This window comes from Oncorhynchus clarkii, chromosome 5 (genome assembly GCF_045791955.1).
Source record: "Oncorhynchus clarkii lewisi isolate Uvic-CL-2024 chromosome 5, UVic_Ocla_1.0, whole genome shotgun sequence".
Classification (NCBI taxonomy): Eukaryota; Metazoa; Chordata; class Actinopteri; order Salmoniformes; family Salmonidae; genus Oncorhynchus; species Oncorhynchus clarkii.
The window spans coordinates 7,870,424-7,890,756 of NC_092151.1; the positions used below are offsets into that span (position 1 = coordinate 7,870,424).

Genomic DNA, 20,333 nt, shown 5'->3' on the forward strand with positions numbered 1-20,333 from the left:
ATAAATGTATCATTTGTACAGTTCTCTATTAAATATGTAGTTATTTGTTCCAGTTGACTGTGTGAAACCTAGCAGTACACTTAGTTTTCTGAGAGTGAGGTGGATATATTGCGAAAATACATAATTATTTGTCTCTGAAATAAAACCCATCAAGTGATAGATTTTAAACAAATACATGTCTGTCATTGAACAACCCCATGCCATGATTAGATAGTGAAAAAGCACACCAATCTCTTTCATAATTTCCTTAATTACACAATAAAAGCTAATTGATCAACATTTATGAAAATGGATATGTAGTGTTTTGGAATGAGTATGTTATCACTAGCAGCACCATATCACCAGGTAACATTCTGAGTATGTTGTCTAGCAGCACCATATCACCAGGTAACATTCTGAGTATGTTGTCTAACAGCACCATATCACCAGGTAACATTCTGAGTATGTTGTCTATCACTAGCAGCACCATATCACCAGGTAACATTCTGAGTATGTTGTCTAACAGCACCATATCACCAGGTAACATTCTGAGTATGTTGTCTATCACTAGCAGCACCATATCACCAGGTAACATCCTGAGTATGTTGTCTAACAGCACCATATCACCAGGTAACATCCTGAGTATGTTATCTAACAGCACCATATCACCAGGTAACATTCTGAGTATGTTGTCTATCACTAGCAGCACCATATCACCAGGTAACATCCTGAGTATGTTGTCTAACAGCATCATATCACCAGGTAACATTCTGAGTATGTTGTCTAACAGCACCATATCACCAGGTAACATTCTGAGTATGTTGTCTAACAGCACCATATCACCAGGTAACATTCTGATTATGTTGTCTAACAGCACCATATCACCAGGTAACATTCTGAGTATGTTGTCTAACAGCACCATATCACCAGGTAACATCCTGAGTATGTTGTCTAGCAGCACCATATCACCAGGTAACATTCTGAGCATGTTGTCTAGCAGCACCATATCACCAGGTAGCATTCTGAGTATGTTGTCTAACAGCACCATATCACCAGGTAACATTCTGAGTATGTTGTCTAACAGCACCATATCACCAGGTAACATTCTGAGTATGTTGTCTAACAGCACCATATCACCAGGTAACATTCCGAGTATGTTGTCTAACAGCACCATATCACCAGGTAACATTCTGAGTATGTTGTCTAACAGCACCATATCACCAGGTAACATTCTGAGTATGTTGTCTATCACTAGCAGCATCATATCACCAGGTAACATTCTGAGTATGTTGCCTATCACTAGCAGCACCATATCACCAGGTAACATTCTGAGTATGTTGTCTAACAGCACCATATCACCAGGTAACATTCTGAGTATGTTATCTATCACTAGCAGCACCATATCACCAGGTAACATTCTGAGTATGTTATCTATCACTAGCAGCACCATATCACCAGGTAACATTCTGAGTATGTTGTCTATCACTAGCAGCACCATATCACCAGGTAACATTCTGAGTATGTTGTCTATCACTAGCAGCACCATATCACCAGGTAACATTCTGAGTATGTTGTCTATCACTAGCAGCACCATATCACCAGGTAACATTCTGAGTATGTTATCTATCACTAGCAGCACCATATCACCAGGTAACATTCTGAGTATGTTGTCTATCACTAGCAGCACCATATCACCAGGTAACATTCTGAGTATGTTATCTATCACTAGCAGCACCATATCACCAGGTAACATTCTGAGTATGTTATCTATCACTAGCAGCACCATATCACCAGGTAACATTCTGAGTATGTTGTCTATCACTAGCAGCACCATATCACCAGGTAACATTCTGAGTATGTTGTCTATCACTAGCAGCACCATATCACCAGGTAACATTCTGAGTATGTTGTCTATCACTAGCAGCACCATATCACCAGGTAACATTCTGAGTATGTTGTCTAACAGCATCATATCACCAGGTATCATTCTGAGTTTGTTGTCTATCACTAGCAGCACCATATCACCAGGTAACATTCTGAGTATGTTGTCTATCACTAGCAGCACCATATCACCAGGTAACATTCTGAGTTTGTGTAAATGTACTTGGTGAATCGAATTCTGAAGTGATGGAAAGAAAGGCTTTTGGAGGGATACACACAGAGCTCTCTGCGTTCCCAGACCCCCAAGTTGTTCCATTCTATACACCCCACTAGAACAAGCCCCTCTCTGTTGTCTCCATTTTAATTACCCTCTCTTTTAATTGCCCCGACGGTGTAAATCGTGTCGCTGTTTGTTTTGTTCAGTGTCTGTCATTGTTACTTTCCAAAGCTGGTCTTTCCAAAGGCGGTCGTAGCCCCTCTGTAAGGTTTTCATGGAAACCGTGAATGGATGCCAAGACGGTGCTTCAGGGGGTTGGGGTAGGGCAGAGTGTGGGGACTCTTTAGGGGGTAGGGCAGAGTGTGGGGACTCTTTAGGGGGTGGGTGCGGAGAGAGGGTACTCTTTAGGGGGTGGGGGCGAAATGAGAGTGGACTAGGGGGTGGAGTGGGGTTTGAGAGGACTAGGGGGTGGAGTGGGGTTGGAGAGGGGACTAGGGAGTGGAGTGGGGTTGGAGAGAGGGGACTAGGGAGTGGAGTGGGGTTGGGGACTAGGGAGGGGAGTGGGATTGGAGAGAGGGGACTAGGGGGTGGGGGCGGAAAGATAGGGTACTCTTTAGGGGGCGGAAAGAGGGGACTAGGGGGTGGAGAGAGGGGACTAGGGGGTGGAGTGGGATGGAGAGAGGAGACTAGGGGGTGGGGTGGAGAGAGGGGACTAGGGGGTGGGTACTCAATTGTTTTTGTTTTTTCTAAAAAAAAAGTTTTTCTTTATTTAACCTTTATTTAACTAGGCAAGTCAGTTAAGAACAAATTCATATTTACAATGACACCCTACACCGGCCAAACTTGGATGCCGCTGGGCCAATTGTGCACCGCCCTGTGGTACTCCCAATCACGGCCAGTTGTGATACAGCCTGGGTTCGAACCAGGGTCTCGAGGGGCGCCTCTAGCACTGAGATGCTAGCAGAGAGAGAGGTTATGGACACAAGTGTTGCTGACAGGATTGCGTGGACTGTTTTAAAGTGTGTGCGCACACACACACACACAAAAGTACATACACAAATGCATGCATGCACTGAACTCCATTTCACTTTAACAGAGTTTGGCTTCACGGTCACTTTGCTAGTAGACCTATTCTTTATTCACTGATGTAACAAATATTAAATATTGTCCCTCCTACCTCCCTCTCATCCTCCCTGTTTCTGTCCCTCCTACCTCCCTCTCATACTCCCTGTTTCTGTCCCTCCTACCTCCCTCTCATCCTCCCTGTTTCTGTCCCTCCTACCTCCCTCTCATCCTCCCTGTTTCTTTCCCTCCTACCTCCCTCTCATCCTCCCTGTTTCTGTCCTTCTTACCTCCCTCTCATCCTCCCTGTTTCTGTCCCTCCTACCTCCCTCTCATCCTCCCTGTTTCTTTCCCTCCTACCTCCCTCTCATCCTCCCTGTTTCTGTCCCTCCTACCTCCCTCTCATCCTCCCTGTGTCTGTCCCTCTTACCTCCCTCTCATCCTCCCTGTTTCTGTCCCTCCTACCTCCCTCTCATATCCTGCTTTTCGTTCTCTTTTCTGTCTCTATATTTCTCTGTTTCTCTTTCTTTCCTATCCCTCTTTCTCTCTCAACCCTCTGCCTCTCCCCCCCCCTGTTTTTCTCTGCCTCTCTCTCCTATCCCCCCCCCCCCCCCTGTTTTTTCTCTCTCTCTCTCCTCCAGTGAGAACGTGAATGCATACTGCCTCCACATAGCAGAGGATGACGGGGAGGTGGACACAGACTTCCCCCCTTTGGACTCCAATGAGCCCATCCACAAGTTTGGTTTCAGCACTCTGGCCCTGGTCGAGAAGTACTCGTCCCCCGGCCTGGCCGCCAAGCAGTCCCTCTTTGTACGAATGTAAGTCCTATAAAGCAACCGTAACATAGTCCTTCCTTTGGCTCAGTTGGGAGAGCATAGCGCTAGCAACGCTAGGGTTCTGGGTTCAGGGCGTGTAGCCTTGCGGTTAAGAGAGTTGGGCCAGTAACTGAAAGATCGCAGGTTCGAATCCCCAAGCCGACAAAGTAGAATGTGTGCCGTTGTGCCCTTGAGCAAGGCAGTTAACCCCAAACAACAACTACTAGGCTGCTGATGACGTGAATGTCAATTTAAAAAACATATAAAAAAAATATTCAACTGTTTCCATCCCTAGATTTGACATCCATAGATTTCAACACCTACTTTTTTATCTTGAGACTGAGTTAAGATTGTTACGGGGGAAGAAGGAAAACTGTACAAGGCAATCCTTTCAGGGTCTATTTCCACTCAAACAGCATGCAATTCACATGGTGCTTTTCTTGGAGCAAAGCAAACTGCTGGCCAAGGGAACGTTATAAGGGAACATGTGGCCTCCATATTAGCTGTTAAACACAAAAAACAGAACAATATGAGATTTTAGCCAGGCTTTGTAATACAGTTGATCTGTAGATTCCACCTGTCAAACCTTCACTGATTGATTGTGCACACAAAAACATTTGGACACACACACACACACACACACACGCGCGCACACAGTTATTATGCCCCATAACCAAGAGCCACACACATGGTGACGATGAAATGCTGTTACCCCGGATGGACATATTATTTATCCAATATGTATTTTTTTCTCATAAGACCATTTGTCAAGCAATTTGTAAGCAGCGTCCAAATACAAGGCTTCGTCCGTCCGATAACCAGTCCGTAATGACAGTCTGATTAAAACGAGCAATCAGATTCTGATTATGCATTTCCTCCAGCTTATTATAATTATAGGCCGTTTTCAATTTCAAAAGCTTTTCACTTTCACATACCTTTCTTTCTTTTTTCTTCTCCTCTTCGGCTCTGTTTTTCAGCAGAGGAAAAGTGTAAAGGCCTAAGAATTCTGAAAGCCTTGCCAAAATGAAAAAGTGAAAGCCAATCAAAAACAAATATATAAAAAAAGAACCCTCCTACTACCCAATGAGAAATGTGTATTTCGTCAGTCGCAAATCTAGGAAAGGAAACAACCACCTCCCCATCACCAAGTCTCCTCCTCCTCCTCCTCCTCTCCCACCACTCTTTATTTTCCCGAATATTCATCACAGCAATCGCAATGATTCAAACCCAGATGTCAAGCTGTAAGCTTGTGTTGTACGTTGTATTACGCTCTACATTTTTCAACTCTGACTCGGTTTCCTTTTTGGCACAGGACCCTGTCTGGAAACCAGTCCCCCTTTTTACCCTGTCTGGAAACCAGTCCCCCTTTTTACCCTGTCTGGAAACCAGTCCCCCTTTTTACCCTGTTTTTTTTTTATTTTATTTATTTCACCTTTATTTAACCAGGTAGGCTAGTTGAGAACAAGTTCTCATTTGCAACTGCGACCTGGCCAAGATAAGGCATAGCAGTGTGAACAGACAACACAGAGTTACACATGGAGTAAACAATTAACAAGTCAATAACACAGTAGAAAAAAGGGGAGTCTATATATACATTGTGTGCAAAAGGCATGAGAAGGTAGGCAAATAATTACAATTATGCAGATTAACACTGGAGTGATAAATGATCAGATGGTTATGTAAAGGTAGAGATATTGGTGTGCAAAAGAGCAGAAAAATAAATAAATAAAAACAGTATGGGGATGAGGTAGGTGAAAATGGGTGGGCTATTTACCAATAGACTATGTACAGCTGCAGCGATCGGTTAGCTGCTCAGATAGCAGATGTTTGAAGTTGGTGAGGGAGATAAAAGTCTCCAACTTCAGCGATTTTTGCAATTCGTTCCAATCACAGGCAGCAGAGAACTGGAACGAAAGGCGGCCAAATGAGGTGTTGGCTTTAGGGATGATCAGTGAGATACACCTGCTGGAGCGCGTGCTACGGATGGGTGTTGCCATCGTAACCAGTGAACTGAGATAAGGCGGAGCTTTACCTAGCATGGACTTGTAGATGAGCTGGAGCCAGTGGGTCTGGCGACGAATATGTAGCGAGGGCCAGCCGATTAGAGCATACAAGTCGCAGTGGTGGGTGGTATAAGGTGCTTTAGTGACAAAACGGATGGCACTGTGATAAACTGCATCCAGTTTGCTGAGTAGAGTGTTGGAAGCAATTTTGTAGATGACATCGCCGAAGTCGAGGATCGGTAGGATAGTCAGTTTTACTAGGGTAAGTTTGGCGGCGTGAGTGAAGGAGGCTTTGTTGCGGAATAGAAAGCCGACTCTTGATTTGATTTTCGATTGGAGATGTTTGATATGGGTCTGGAAGGAGAGTTTAGAGTCTAGCCAGACACCTAGGTACTTATAGATGTCCACATATTCAAGGTCGGAACCATCCAGGGTGGTGATGCTGGTCAGGCGTGCGGGTGCAGGCAGCGAACGGTTGAAAAGCATGCATTTGGTTTTACTAGCGTTTAAGAGCAGTTGGAGGCCACGGAAGGAGTGCTGTATGGCATTGAAGCTCGTTTGGAGGTTAGATAGCACAGTGTCCAAGGACGGGCCGGAAGTATATAGAATGGTGTCGTCTGCGTAGAGGTGGATCAGGGAATCGCCCGCAGCATGAGAAACATCATTGATATATACAGAGAAAAGAGTCGGCCCGAGAATTGAACCCTGTGGCACCCCCATAGAGACTGCCAGAGGACCGGACAGCATGCCCTCCGATTTGACACACTGAACTCTGTCTGCAAAGTAATTGGTGAACCAGGCAAGGCAGTCATCCGAAAAACCGAGGCTACTGAGTCTGCCAATAAGAATACGGTGATTGACAGAGTCGAAAGCCTTGGCAAGGTCTATGAAGACGGCTGCACAGTACTGTCTTTTATCGATGGCGGTTATGATATCGTTTAGTACCTTGAGCGTGGCTGAGGTACACCCGTGACCAGCTCGGAAACCAGATTGCACAGCGGAGAAGGTACGGTGGGATTCAAGATGGTCAGTGATCTGTTTGTTGACTTGGCTTTCGAAGACCTTAGATAGGCAGGGCAGGATGGATATTGGTCTGTAACAGTTTGGGTCCAGGGTGTCGCCCCCTTTGAAGAGGGGGATGACTGCGGCAGCTTTCCAATCCTTGGGGATCTCAGACGATATGAAAGAGAGGTTGAACAGGCTGGTAATAGGGGTTGCGACAATGGCGGCGGATAGTTTCAGGAATAGAGGGTCCAGATTGTCAAGCCCAGCTGATTTGTACGGGTCCAGGTTTTGCAGCTCTTTCAGAACATCTGCTATCTGGATTTGGGTAAAGGAGAACCTGGAGAGGCTTGGGCGAGTAGCTGCGGGGGGGGGGGGAGCTGTTGGACGAGGTTGGAGTAGCCAGGCGGAAGGCATGGCCAGCCGTTGAGAAATGCTTGTTGAAGTTTTCGATAATCATGGATTTATCGGTGGTGACCGTGTTACCTAGCCTCAGTGCAGTGGGCAGCTGGGAGGAGGTGCTCTTGTTCTCCATGGACTTCACAGTGTCCCAGAACTTTTTGGAGTTGGAGCTACAGGATGCAAACTTCTGCCTGAAGAAGTTGGCTTTAGCTTTCCTGACTGACTGTGTGTATTGGTTCCTGACTTCCCTGAACAGTTGCATATCGCGGGGACTGTTAGATGTTAGTGCAGTCCGCCACAGGATGTTTTTGTGCTGGTCGAGGGCAGTCAGGTCTGGAGTGAACCAGGGGCTATATCTGTTCTTAGTTCTGCATTTTTTGAACGGAGCATGCTTATCTAAAATGGTGAGGAAGTTACTTTTAAAGAAAGACCAGGCATCCTCAACTGACGGGATGAGGTCAATGTCCTTCCAGGATACCCGGGCCAGGTCGATTAGAAAGGCCTGCTCACAGAAGTGTTTTAGGGAGCGTTTGACAGTGATGAGGGGTGGTCGTTTGACTGCGGCTCCGTAGCGGATACAGGCAATGAGGCAGTGATCGCTGAGATCCTGGTTGAAGACAGCGGAGGTGTATTTGGAGGGCCAGTTGGTCAGGATGACGTCAATGAGGGTGCCCTTGTTTACAGAGTTAGGGTTGTACCTGGTGGGTTCCTTGATGATTTGAGTGAGATTGAGGGCATCTAGCTTAGATTGTAGGACTGCCGGGGTGTTAAGCATATCCCAGTTTAGGTCACCTAACAGAACAAACTCTGAAGCTAGATGGGGGGCGATCAATTCACAAATGGTGTCCAGGGCACAGCTGGGAGCTGAGGGGGGTCGGTAGCAGGCGGCAACAGTGAGAGACTTATTTCTGGAGAGAGTAATTTTCAAAATTAGTAGTTCGAACTGTTTGGGTATGGACCTGGAAAGTATGACATTACTTTGCAGGCTCTCTCTGCAGTAGACTGCAACTCCTCCTCCTTTGGCAGTTCTATCTTGACGGAAGATGTTATAGTTGGGTATGGAAATCTCCGAATTTTTGGTGGCCTTCCTGAGCCAGGATTCAGACACGGCAAGGACATCAGGGTTAGCAGAGTGTGCTAGAGCAGTGAGTAAGACAAACTTAGGGAGGAGGCTTCTGATGTTGACATGCATGAAACCAAGGCTTTTTCGATCACAGAAGTCAACAAATGAGGGTGCCTGGGGACATGCAGGGCCTGGGTTTACCTCCACATCACCCGCGGAACAGAGAAGGAGTAGTATGAGGGTGCGGCTGAAGGCTATCAAAACTGGTCGCCTAGGGCGTTGGGGACAGAGAATAAGAGGAGCAGGTTTCTGGGCATGGTAGAATATATTCAGGGCATAATGCGCAAACAGGGGTATGGTGGGGTGCGGGTACAGTCCCCCTTTTTTTACCCTGTCTGGAAACCAGTCCCCCTTTTTTACCCTGTCTGGAAACCAGTCCCCCTTTTTTACCCTGTCTGGAAACCAGTCCCCCTTTTTTACCCTGTCTGGAAACCAGTCCCCCTTTTTTACCCTGTCTGGAAACCAGTACCCCTTTTTACCCTGTCTGGAAACCAGTCCCCCTTTTTACCCTGTCTGGAAACCAGTCCCCCTTTTTACCCTGTCTGGAAACCAGTCCCCCTTTTTACCCTGTCTGGAGGAAACCAGTCCCCCTTTTTACCCTGTCTGGAGGAAACCAGTCCCCCTTTTTTACCTTGTCTGGAGGAAACCAGTCCCCCTTTTTACCCTGTCTGGAAACCAGTCCCCCTTTTTACCCTGTCTGGAAACCAGTCCCCCTTTTTACCCTGTCTGGAGGAAACCAGTCCCCCTTTTTACCCTGTCTGGAGGAAACCAGTCCCCCTTTTTACCCTGTCTGGAGGAAACCAGTCCCCCTTTTTTACCTTGTCTGGAGGAAACCAGTCCCCCTTTTTACCCTGTCTGGAGGAAACCAGTCCCCCTTTTACCCTGTCTGGAGGAAACCAGTCCCCCGTTTCTCTCCCTCCTCCCGAGGAACACTTTGTTTATTGAATTGGATAAATGAATTGGCTAGTCATTAAGTATGGCATGGTTATATCAGGCTTTAGTTATCAAGGTAGATTTTGTTTCTGAATTGTCAGGTGATATGCTTTGACATAATGTGTAGATGCGTTGTTGTGTTTTAATCTCTTGTGTAAATAAAATATGTTAATCTCTGTGTGAGAGTGGGTCTAGGAGATGTTAATCTCTCTGTGAGAGTGGGTCTAGGAGATGTTAATCTCTCTGTGAGAGTGGGTCTAGGAGATGTTAATCTCTCTGTGAGAGTGGGTCTAGGAGATGTTAATCTCTCTGTGAGAGTGGGTCTAGGAGATGTTGATCTCTCTGTGAGAGTGGGTCTAGGAGATGTTGATCTATGTGTGAGAGTGGGTCTAGGAGATGTTAATCTCTCTGTGAGAGTGGGTCTAGGAGATGTTAATCTCTCTGTGAGAGTGGTTCTAGGAGATGTTAATCTCTCTGTGAGAGTGGTTCTAGGAGATGTTAATCTCTGTGTGAGAGTGGGTCTAGGAGATGTTAATCTCTCTGTGAGAGTGGGTCTAGGAGATGTTAATCTCTCTGTGAGAGTGGTTCTAGGAGATGTTAATCTCTGTGTGAGAGTGGGTCTAGGAGATGTTGATCTCTGTGTGAGACTGGGTCTAGGAGATGTTGATCTCTGTGTGAGACTGGGTCTAGGAGATGTTAATCTCTCTGTGAGAGTGGGTCTAGGAGATGTTAATCTCTCTGTGAGAGTGGGTCTAGGAGATCATCTCTGTGTGAGTATTAAGCCAGCTGAAGTGACACAACCTCAGCCCGACATGTGGTCATCTTTTCCTCTGTCAAGTACATGGAAAACGTCTCTCTCGGTTCTTTGGAATCAATTTCAGGTATTTATTAAAGGCTGTGGAAGGAGTGATTTGCTTTGGTTTGTGGAGAATTTGGGTCAGCCCTTACCATACTGTTCATGTCATGGACGGTTAAAGAGGAGAGCCTCTAACTTGCCTTTGAAAGCTTCTATAAACTTTGAATGGATGTTTTTGAAATCAAGTTTAACCAATCCAAGATTAGCTCTAGCCTCCTCATTCTCAACAATACTGATGTCAATAGGCATTTTCAGATCTGCCCTCAACTTTCTCTGATTGTTCCATCAACGATCTTGTTTTTTGTTGTTTTCCTTACCCTCAGTTAGAACAGTTTACCCCCAGTTTACCCACCTTGGAGCAGTTTACCCACCTTGGAGCAGTTTACCCCCCTTGGAGCAGTTTACCCCCCTTGGAGCAGTTTACCCCCCTTGGAGCAGTTTACCCCCCTTGGAGCAGTTTACCCCCAGTTGGAGCAGTTTACCCCCAGTTGGAGCAGTTTACCACCAGTTGGAGCGTTCAGTTTACCCTCAGTTGGAGCAGTTTACCCTCAGTTGGAACAGTTTACCCTCAGTTGGAGCGTTCAGTTTACCCTCAGTTGGAGCGTTCAGTTTACCCCCAGTTGGAGCGTTCAGTTTACCCCCAGTTGGAGCGTTCAGTTTACCCCCAGTTGGAGCGTTCAGTTTACCCCCAGTTGGAGCGTTCAGTTTACCCCCAGTTGGAGCGTTCAGTTTACCCCCCAGTTGGAGCGTTCAGTTTACCCCCCAGTTGGAGCAGTTTACCCCCCAGTTGGAGCAGTTTACCCCCCAGTTGGAGCGGTTTACCCCCCAGTTGGAGCAGTTTACCCCCCAGTTGGAGCAGTTTACCACCAGTTGGAGCGTTCAGTTTACCCTCAGTTGGAGCAGTTTACCCCCCAGTTGGAGCAGTTTACCCCCCAGTTGGAGCGGTTTACCCCCAGTTGGAGGAGTTTACCCCCCAGTTGGAGGAGTTTACCCCTCAGTTGGAGGAGTTTACCCCCCAGTTGGAGGAGTTTACCCCCCAGTTGGAGCAGTTTAACCCCAGTTGGAGCAGTTTACCCCCCAGTTGGAACAGTTTACCTTCCAGTTGGAGCAGTTTACCCCCCAGTTGGAGCAGCTTACCCCCCAGTTGGAGCAGTTTACCCCCAGTTGGAGCAGTTTACCCCCCAGTTGGAGCAGTTTACCCCCAGTTGGAACAGTTTACCCCCCCAGTTGGAACAGTTTACCCCCCCCCCCCCCCCCCCCACACACACACACACACTCAATCTTAGGACCTACTGAAGAGATGATTCTTCAATAAAGACTTAAAAGGTCGAGACCAAGTATGCGTCTCTCACATTGATTGGCAGACTATTCCATAAAAATGTAGCTCTATAGGAGAAAACCCTGCCTCCAGCAGTTTGCTTAGAAATTCAAGAGACAGTAAGGAGGCCAACGTCTTGTGACTGTAGCGTACTTGTCGGTATGTACGGCAGGACCAAATCGGAGAGATTGGTAGGAGCAAACCCATGTAATGCCTTATAGGTATAGAGGTCCTGATTAGCAGGAAGCTTGGCCCCAGTGATGTACTGGGTGTACGCACTACCCTCTCTAGTGCCTTGCGGTCGGAAGCCGAGCAGTTGCCATACCAGGCAGTGATGCAACCAGTCAGGATGCTCTCGATGGTGCAGCTGTTGAACGTTTTGAGGATATGGGGACTTGCAGCAAACTTCTGAGGGGGAATAGGCTTTGCCGTGCTCTCTTCACGGCTGTCTTGGTGTGTTCGGACCATCATAGTTTGTTGGTGATGTTGTTACCTAACCTTACCACCTGAGGGCGACCCGTCAGGAAGTCTAGGATCCAGTTGCAGAGGGAGGGGTTTAGTCCCAGTGTCCTTACCTTTGTGATGAGCTTTGAAGGCACTGTGGTGTTGAACGCTAAGCTGTAGTCAATGAACAGCATTCTCACGTTGGTGTTCCTTTTGTTCAGGTGGGAAAGGGCAGTGTGGAGTGCAATAGAGATTGCATCATCTGTGGATCTGTTTGGGCGCTATGCAAATTGGAGTGGGTCTAGGCTTTCTGGGATAATGGTGTTGATGTGAGCTATGACCCGCCTTTCAAAGCACTTCTTGGCTACAGACGTTAGTGCTACGGGTCTGTAGTCATTTAGGCAGGTTACCTTAGTGTTCTAGGCACAGGGACTTTGTTGGTATTACAGACTCAGGTCAGGGACAGGTTGAAATTGTCAGTGAAGACACTTGCCAGTTGGTCACCGCGTGCTCGGAGTTCACGTCCTGGTAATCGGTCTGGCCCCGCGGCCTTGTGACAAGCACATCACACAAGCACAGCACTTACACAAATGACTGATGATTGGCTGAGAGAAATTGATGATGAAATGATTGGGGGGGCTGTCTTGTTTAGACTTCAGTGCAGCTTTTGACATTATCGATCATAGTCTGTTGCTGTAAAAACATGTGTTACGGCTTTACACCCCCTGCTAAAACATATGTTTTACTGCTTTACACCCCCTGCTAAAACATATGTGTTATGGCTTTACACCCCCTGCTAAAACATATGTGTTATGGCTTTACACCCCCTGCTAAAACGTATGTGTTACGGCTTTACACCCCCTGCTAAAACATATGTGTTACGGCTTTACACCCCCTGCTAAAACATATGTGTTATGGCTTTACACCCCCTGCTAAAACGTATGTGTTACGGCTTTACACCCCCTGCTAAAACATATGTGTTACGGCTTTACACCCCCTGCTAAAACATATGTGTTACGGCTTTACACCCCCTGCTAAAACATATGTGTTTTACTACTTTACACCCCCTGCTAAAACATATGTGTTACGGCTTTACACCCCCTGCTAAAACATATGTGTTATGGCTTTACACCCCCTGCTAAAACATATGTGTTACGGCTTTACACCCCCTGCTAAAACATATGTGTTATGGCTTTACACCCCCTGCTAAAACATATGTGTTATGGCTTTACACCCCCTGCTAAAACATATGTGTTATGGCTTTACACCCCCTGCTAAAACATATGTGTTATGGCTTTACACCCCCTGCTAAAACATATGTGTTATGGCTTTACACCCCCTGCTAAAACATATGTGTTATGGCTTTACACCCCCTGCTAAAACATATGTGTTATGGCTTTACACCCCCTGCTAAAACATATGTGTTATGGCTTTACACCCCCTGCTAAAACATATGTGTTACGGCTTTACACCCCCTGCTAAAACATATGTGTTATGGCTTTACACCCCCTGCTAAAACATATGTGTTATGGCTTTACACCCCCTGCTAAAACATATGTGTTATGGCTTTACACCCCCTGCTAAAACATGTGTTACGGCTTTACACCCCCTGCTATATTGTGGATAAAGACTTACTTGTCTAACAGAACACAGAGGGTGTTTTTTAATGGAAGCCTCTCAAATATAATCCAGTTAGAATCAGGAATTCTCCAGGGTAGCCGTTTGGGCCCCTTTTTTCAATTTTTACTAACGACATGCCACTGACTTTGAGTAAAGCCAGTGTGTCTATGCATGCGGATGACTCAACACTAAACACATCAGCTACTACAGTGACTGAAATCACTGCAACACTTAACAAAGAGCTGCAGTTAGTTTCAGAGTGGGTGGCAAGGAATAAGTTAGTCCTAAATATTTCTAAAACTCAAAGCATTGTATTTGGGATAAAACATTCACTAAACCCTAAACCTCAACGAAATCTTGTAATAAATAATGTGGAAATTGAGTTGGTGAAGTTGAGATGACTATGCTTGGAGTAACCCTGGATTGTAAACTGTCATGGTCAAAACATATTGATACAGCAGTAGCTAAGATAGGGAGAAGTCTGTATATAATAACGCGATGCTCTGCCTTGTTAACAACACTATCAACAAGGCAGGTCCTACAGACCCTAGTTTCTACCTTCTTAACAACTCTATCAACAAGGCAGGTCCTACAGACCCTAGTTTCTACCTTCTTAACAACTCTATCAACAAGTCAGGTCCTACAGACCCTAGTTTCTACCTTCTTAACAACTCTTATCTAGTTTAGTCGCACCTGGACTACTGTTCAGTCATTTGGTCAGATGCCACAAAAAAGGACTTAGGAAAATTGCAATTGTCTCAGAACAGGGCAGCACGGCTGGCCCTTGGATGTACACAGAGAGCTAATATGAATAATATGCATGTCAATCTCCCCTGGCTCAGAGTGGAGGAGAGATTGACTTCATCACTACTTTTATTTATGAGAGGTATTGACATGTTCAATGCACCGAGCTGTCTGTCTATACTACTGGCACACAGCTCGGACACCCATGCATATGCCACTCGAGGTCTCTTCACAGTCCCCAAGTCCAGAACAGACTATGGGAGGCACACAGTGCTATATAGAGCCATGACTACTTGGAACTCTATTCCACATCAAGTAACTGACGCAAAAAAACAGATTAAAAAACACCTTATGGAACAGTGGGGACTGTGAAGCAACACAAACAGGCCCATACACATACTCACACACACACTATACTACATACACATGGATTTAGTACTGTAGATATGTGGTAGTGGTGGAGTTGGGGCCTGAGGGCACACAGTGTGCTGTGAATGTACTGTAATTTTGAAAAATTTTTATAAACTGCCCTAATTTCGCTGGACCCCAGAAAGAGTAGCTGCTGCTTTGGCAGCAGCTAATGGGGATCCATAGTAAATACAATGGATCCCCTGTCTTAAGGTCTTACATCGGCTAGAGCGTGATCACACAGTCGTCCGGAACAGCTGATGCTCTCATGCATGCTTCAGTGTTGCTTACCTCGAAGCGAGCATATAAGTAGTTTAGCTCGTCTGGAAGGCTTGTGACACTGGGCTGCTCGCAGTTGTGCTTCCCTTTGTTGTCTGTAATCGTTTGCCAGCCCTGCCGCATCCGACGAGCGTCGGAGCCGGTGTAGTATGATTCAATCTTAGCCCTGTATTGACGCTTTGCCTGTTTGATTGTTCGTCGCAGGGCATAGTGGGATTTCTTGTAAGCTTCCGGGTTAGAGTTCCGCAACTTGCCTGTAATCCATGGCTTCTGGTTGGGGTATGTACGTACAGTCACTGTGGGGACGACGTCCTCAATGCACTTATTGATGAAGCCAGTGACTGATGTGGTGTACTCCTCAATGCCATCGGAAGAATGCCGGAACATATTCCAGTCTGTGACAGCAAAACAGTCCTGTAGTTTAGCATCTTCATCTGACTGCTTTTTTTAAAGACCTAGTCACTGGTGCTTCCTGCTTGTATTTTTACTTGTAAGCAGGAATCAGGAGGATAGAATTACGGTCAGATTTGCCAAATGGAGGGCGAGGGAGAGCTTTGTACTCGTCTCTGTGTGTGGAGTAAAGGTGGTCTAGAGTTTTTCTTCTTCTTCTGGTTGCACATTTAACATGCTGGTAGAAATGAGGTAAAATGGATTTAAGTTTCCCTGCATTAAAATCCCCGGCCACTAGGAGCGCCGTCTTAGTGCCAGCATCAGTTTGTGGTGGTAAATAGACAGCTTTGAAAAATATTGATGAAAGCTCTCTTGGTAAATAGTGTGGTCTACAGCTTGTCATGAAATACTCTACCTCAGGCGAGCAAAACCTTGAGACTTCCTTAATATTAGATTTCGTGCACCAGCTGTTGTTTACAAATATACACAGACCGCCACCCCTCGTCTTACCGGAGCCAGCTGTTCTATCTTGCTGATGCAGCGTAAACCCCGCCAGCTGTATGTTATCCATGTTGTCTTTCAGCCAAGACTTGGAGAAACATAAGATATTAGTTTTTAATGTCCCGATGGTAGGATATTCGTGATTGTAGTTCATCTATTTTGTTATCCAATGATTGTACGTTGGCTAATAGGACTGATGGTAGAGTCAGATTACCAACTCACTGTCGGATCCTTACAAGGCACCCCAAACTACTTCCCTAATATCTCCATCTCCTTCTCCTGCGAATGACGAGGATGAGGGCCTTGTCGGGTGTCCGACTCGTTAAAGAAAAAAAATCTTTGTCCAGTACGGGGCGAGTAATCGCTGTCCTGATATCCAGAAGCTATTTTATGTCATAAGAGATGATGGCAGAAACATTATTGCACAAAAGAATTGCCAAATAACGCGAAAAAAACCACACATTAGCACAATTGGTTAAGAGCCCGTAAAACGGCTGCCATCTCCTCCGGTGCCCCCAGTTAGAGCAGTTTTCTCCCAGTTAAAGCATTTTTTCCTGTGTTGTGCCCAGGGACTGTACTCTAATCAGTTAGTTGTGTTAATTTATCGGAGAGAGCTTTTTAAGGAGCTATTCATTTTAATTGCTAATCGGGTTTGGAGAGGCTGCCTCTGCCAGGGAGAAGTTGGCACTCGATGATGGCCAGAGACTCAGGCTGTGTGTGTGTGTCTTTCTGGGGCCTTGTTTGTGTATACAAGTGTTAAAGTGTGTGTGTTGGTAAATGTGTGTGTGTGTGTGTGTGTGTTATAGCTTAAATCACAGAGCCCCCCTGGTTCTGCTTTACAGACATGCACTCCTGTATATTACCATTGGGCCTGGGCCCAAAAAGCCTGCTCTTTATCCACTGATTCCCCCATAGGGCCTCTTTAAGCGCTCCGTCTGATGGCTAGACTAGCTGGACCCTTTAAAGAGCCACAGAACACGCTGATTGCCATGTCTGTTTTTCTGTTGCTCATTAGAAATACGAGATTTCAGTCTTGGAAGTGTGTTTCCTGACTGAGTCAGCATTTGGTTAATGTTTGTACCCCATGAGCCGATTTCGCTTCTTAAAATCCCCAGAATTAATCTAAAATAAGATAATAATCTGTAATTTATTGATGTTTTTGCTGAGGATGTTTTACTTGATCAATTTTACATCTAAAAAGGTGGTTGGTGCAGTATTTCTGTAGTAAAACTATGAGCAAAGTGTTGTCTTATGTAAACAAATTCGGAGCTGCTGGGCAGGTCTGTCTCACTGTTTATGCTATTGGATTAATAACAATCGCTGCAGCTGTTCACCCCATGTTAGTTGTGGCTAGGCTAGGCTAGGCTAGCTGGGCCCTGTAAACGCTCCATATTCGGCACATGTGACAAGCAAAATTTGATTTGATCTGGTGGCAAGGCTAGCTGGGCAATTTAAGCGCTTCGTCTGGTGGCAAGGCTAGCTGGGCACTTTAAGCGCTTCGTCTGGTGGCTAGGCTAGCTGGGCCCTTTAAGCGCTTTGTCTGGTGGCTTGGCTGGCTACACTGGCTAGGCTAACTGGGCCCTTTTAATTGCTTTGACTGGTGGCTAGCTGGGCCCTTTAATCGCTTCATCTGGTGGCTAGGCTAAACCCAAGCTTCAAGCTTGGCTCTGAATCGTTGCCCTGGTTGAGGAGTAAAGCAGTGTGAGGGATGCTGAGCCCTATCTATGGAGTGTGAAGGGAATGAAAGTTTGGCATGGTGTAAATAGGAATGGATCTCTTGTCTCAGTACATGGAGCTGTGAGGGTTCAGTACGTGCCACTCTGGGCCTTGCCCCATCCCTGCTAGGGTGAGGTACGTCAAGGACCCTATTTATTTTTTAAATCACAATAAATAAGATGACATGGACAAGTGGGGAAGAAAGAGGGCCAAGGTGAGAAGGGGAGACTTCCAGACTGACCTGAAGGCTGGACTGTGGTCAGCAAGAAGACCTCTGACCACACAACCAAGGCCAGCCAGCCAGTTGCTGAAGTTGGAAGGCTCAACCTTAGGAAGAGGACAGGCCCAGGCAGATAGCAGGGGATTGAAACCTGGGCGGATGGACTGTTCTGTCCAGACCTGACTGAAACCTGGGCGGATGGACTGTTCTGTCCAGACCTGACTGAAACCTGGGCGGATGGACTGTTCTGTCCAGACCTGACTGAAACCTGGGCGGATGGACTGTTCTGTCCAGACCTGACTGAAACCTGGGCGTATGGACTGTTCTGTCTGAAACCTGGGCGTATGGACTGTTCTGTCTGAAACCTGGACGGATGGACTGTTCTGTCTGAAACCTGGACGGATGGACTGTTCTGTCCAGACCTGACTGAAACCTGGACGGATGGACTGTTCTGTCCAGATCTGACTGAAACCTGGACGGATGGACTGTTCTGTCCAGACCTGATTGAATCCAGGACGGATGGACTGTTCTGTCCAGACCTGACTGAAACCAGGACAGATGGACACATCTCTCACAGCTGGCCGCGACCTGGAGACCCATGGGGCAGCGCACAATTGGCCCAGTTTAGGGGAGGGTTTGGCCGGCCGCGATGTCCTTCTCCCATTGCGCTCTAGCGACTCCTGTGGCGGGCCATGCGCATTCACTCTGTGGCGGCCCGGGCGCATGGTCGCCAGGTGTACGGCGTTTCCTCCGACACATTGGTGCGACTGGCTCCCGGTTTAAGCAGGCATTGTGTCAAGAAGCAGTGTGGCTTGGCGTAGTCGTGTTTCGGAGGACTCACGGCTCTAGTCCTTCGCCCGAGTCCGTGCGGGAGTTGCAGCGATGGGACAAGACTGTAAACTACCAATTGGAAACCACGAAATTGGGGAGAAAAAGGGGTAAAAAAAAAAAAGATAAAATACTTAACACATTCTTATTTACAATGACGGCCTACCCTGTCCAAACCCGGACAACGCTGGACCAATTGTGCTCCGCCCTATGAGACTCCCAATAACAACCAGTTGTGATACAGACCAGGATCGAACCAGCGTCTGTAGTGACGCCTCTAGCACTGAGTTGCAGTGTCTTAGACCTCTGCTCTACTCGGGGGCCAACTGAGATGCAGTGTCTTAGACCTCTGCTCCACTCGGGAGCCCACTGAGATGCAGTGTCTTAGACCTCTGCTCCACTCGGGGGCCAACTGATATGCAGTGTCTTAGACCTCTGCTCCACTCTGGAGCCCACTGAGATGCAGTGTCTTAGACCGCTGCTCCACTCGGGAGCCCACTGAGATGCAGTGTCTTAGACCTCTGCTCCACTCGGGAGCCCACTGAGATGCAGTGTCTTAGACCTCTGCTCCACTCGGGAGCCCACTGAGATGCAGTGCCTTAGACCTCTGCTCCACTCGGGAGCCCACTGAGGTGCAGTGTCTTAGACCGCTGCTCCACTCGGGAGCCCACTGAGATGCAGTGTCTTAGACCTCTGCTCCACTCGGGAGCCCACTGAGATGCAGTGCCTTAGACCTCTGCTCCACTCGGGAGCCCACTGAGATGGATGCATTGTCTTAGACCTCTGCTCCACTCGGGAGCCCACTGAGATGCAGTGCCTTAGACCTCTGCTCCACTCGGGAGCCCACTGAGATGCAGTGCCTTAGACCTCTGCTCCACTCGGGAGCCCACTGAGATGCAGTGTCTTAGACCTCTGCTCCACTCGGGAGCCCACTGAGATGCAGTGCCTTAGACCTCTGCTCCACTCGGGAGCCCACTGAGATGCAGTGCCTTAGACCTCTGCTCCACTCGGGAGCCCACTGAGATGCAGTGTCTTAGACCTCTGCTCCACTCGGGAGCCCACTGAGATGCAGTGCCTTAGACCTCTGCTCCACTCGGGAGCCCACTGAGATGCAGTGCCTTAGACCTCTGCTCCACTCGGGAGCCTTAATGTTGTCTAGTTTTCCGTGTTCCATTTTGTTGGTTTAACTTTGTGCACTTGTTTTATTTTTTACTTTAATACGACTTTAAATCTTTCCTTTGCATCGTTTCCACTTCATCATTGACGTTTAGGAAGGTGACGCATTCCGATTCACTCAGAACAGTAGCAGGTTAACCTTCCTGAATTTACTCAGAACAGTAGCAGGTTAACCTTCCTGAATTTACTCAGAACAGTAGCAGGTTAACCTTCCTGAATTTACTCAGAACAGTAGCAGGTTAACCTTCCTGAATTTACTCAGAACAGTAGCAGGTTAACCTTCCTGAATTTACTACTGTGATTGTTATGACGTAATACCCACGTGTGTTATTGGGTTATGACACGGCATCTGCATGATTGATGGATAGTGGAAAAAACAAATCTGCGGAGGCCTTATCCAATAGAACAAGGGCTTT

General features: G+C 46.9%; 1 protein-coding gene across 1 annotated transcript in view; it reads left to right on the plus strand.

Annotated features, from left to right (window-relative positions):
• LOC139408286 (MAPK associated protein 1) overlaps positions 1 to 20,333 on the plus strand; it is a 174,192-nt gene that overhangs the window by 76,992 nt on the left and 76,867 nt on the right. The window contains exon 6 of the mRNA XM_071151996.1: positions 3,781 to 3,957. Coding sequence (XP_071008097.1) covers positions 3,781 to 3,957 — 177 coding nt within the window. The remainder of the gene's footprint in view (positions 1 to 3,780; positions 3,958 to 20,333) is intronic.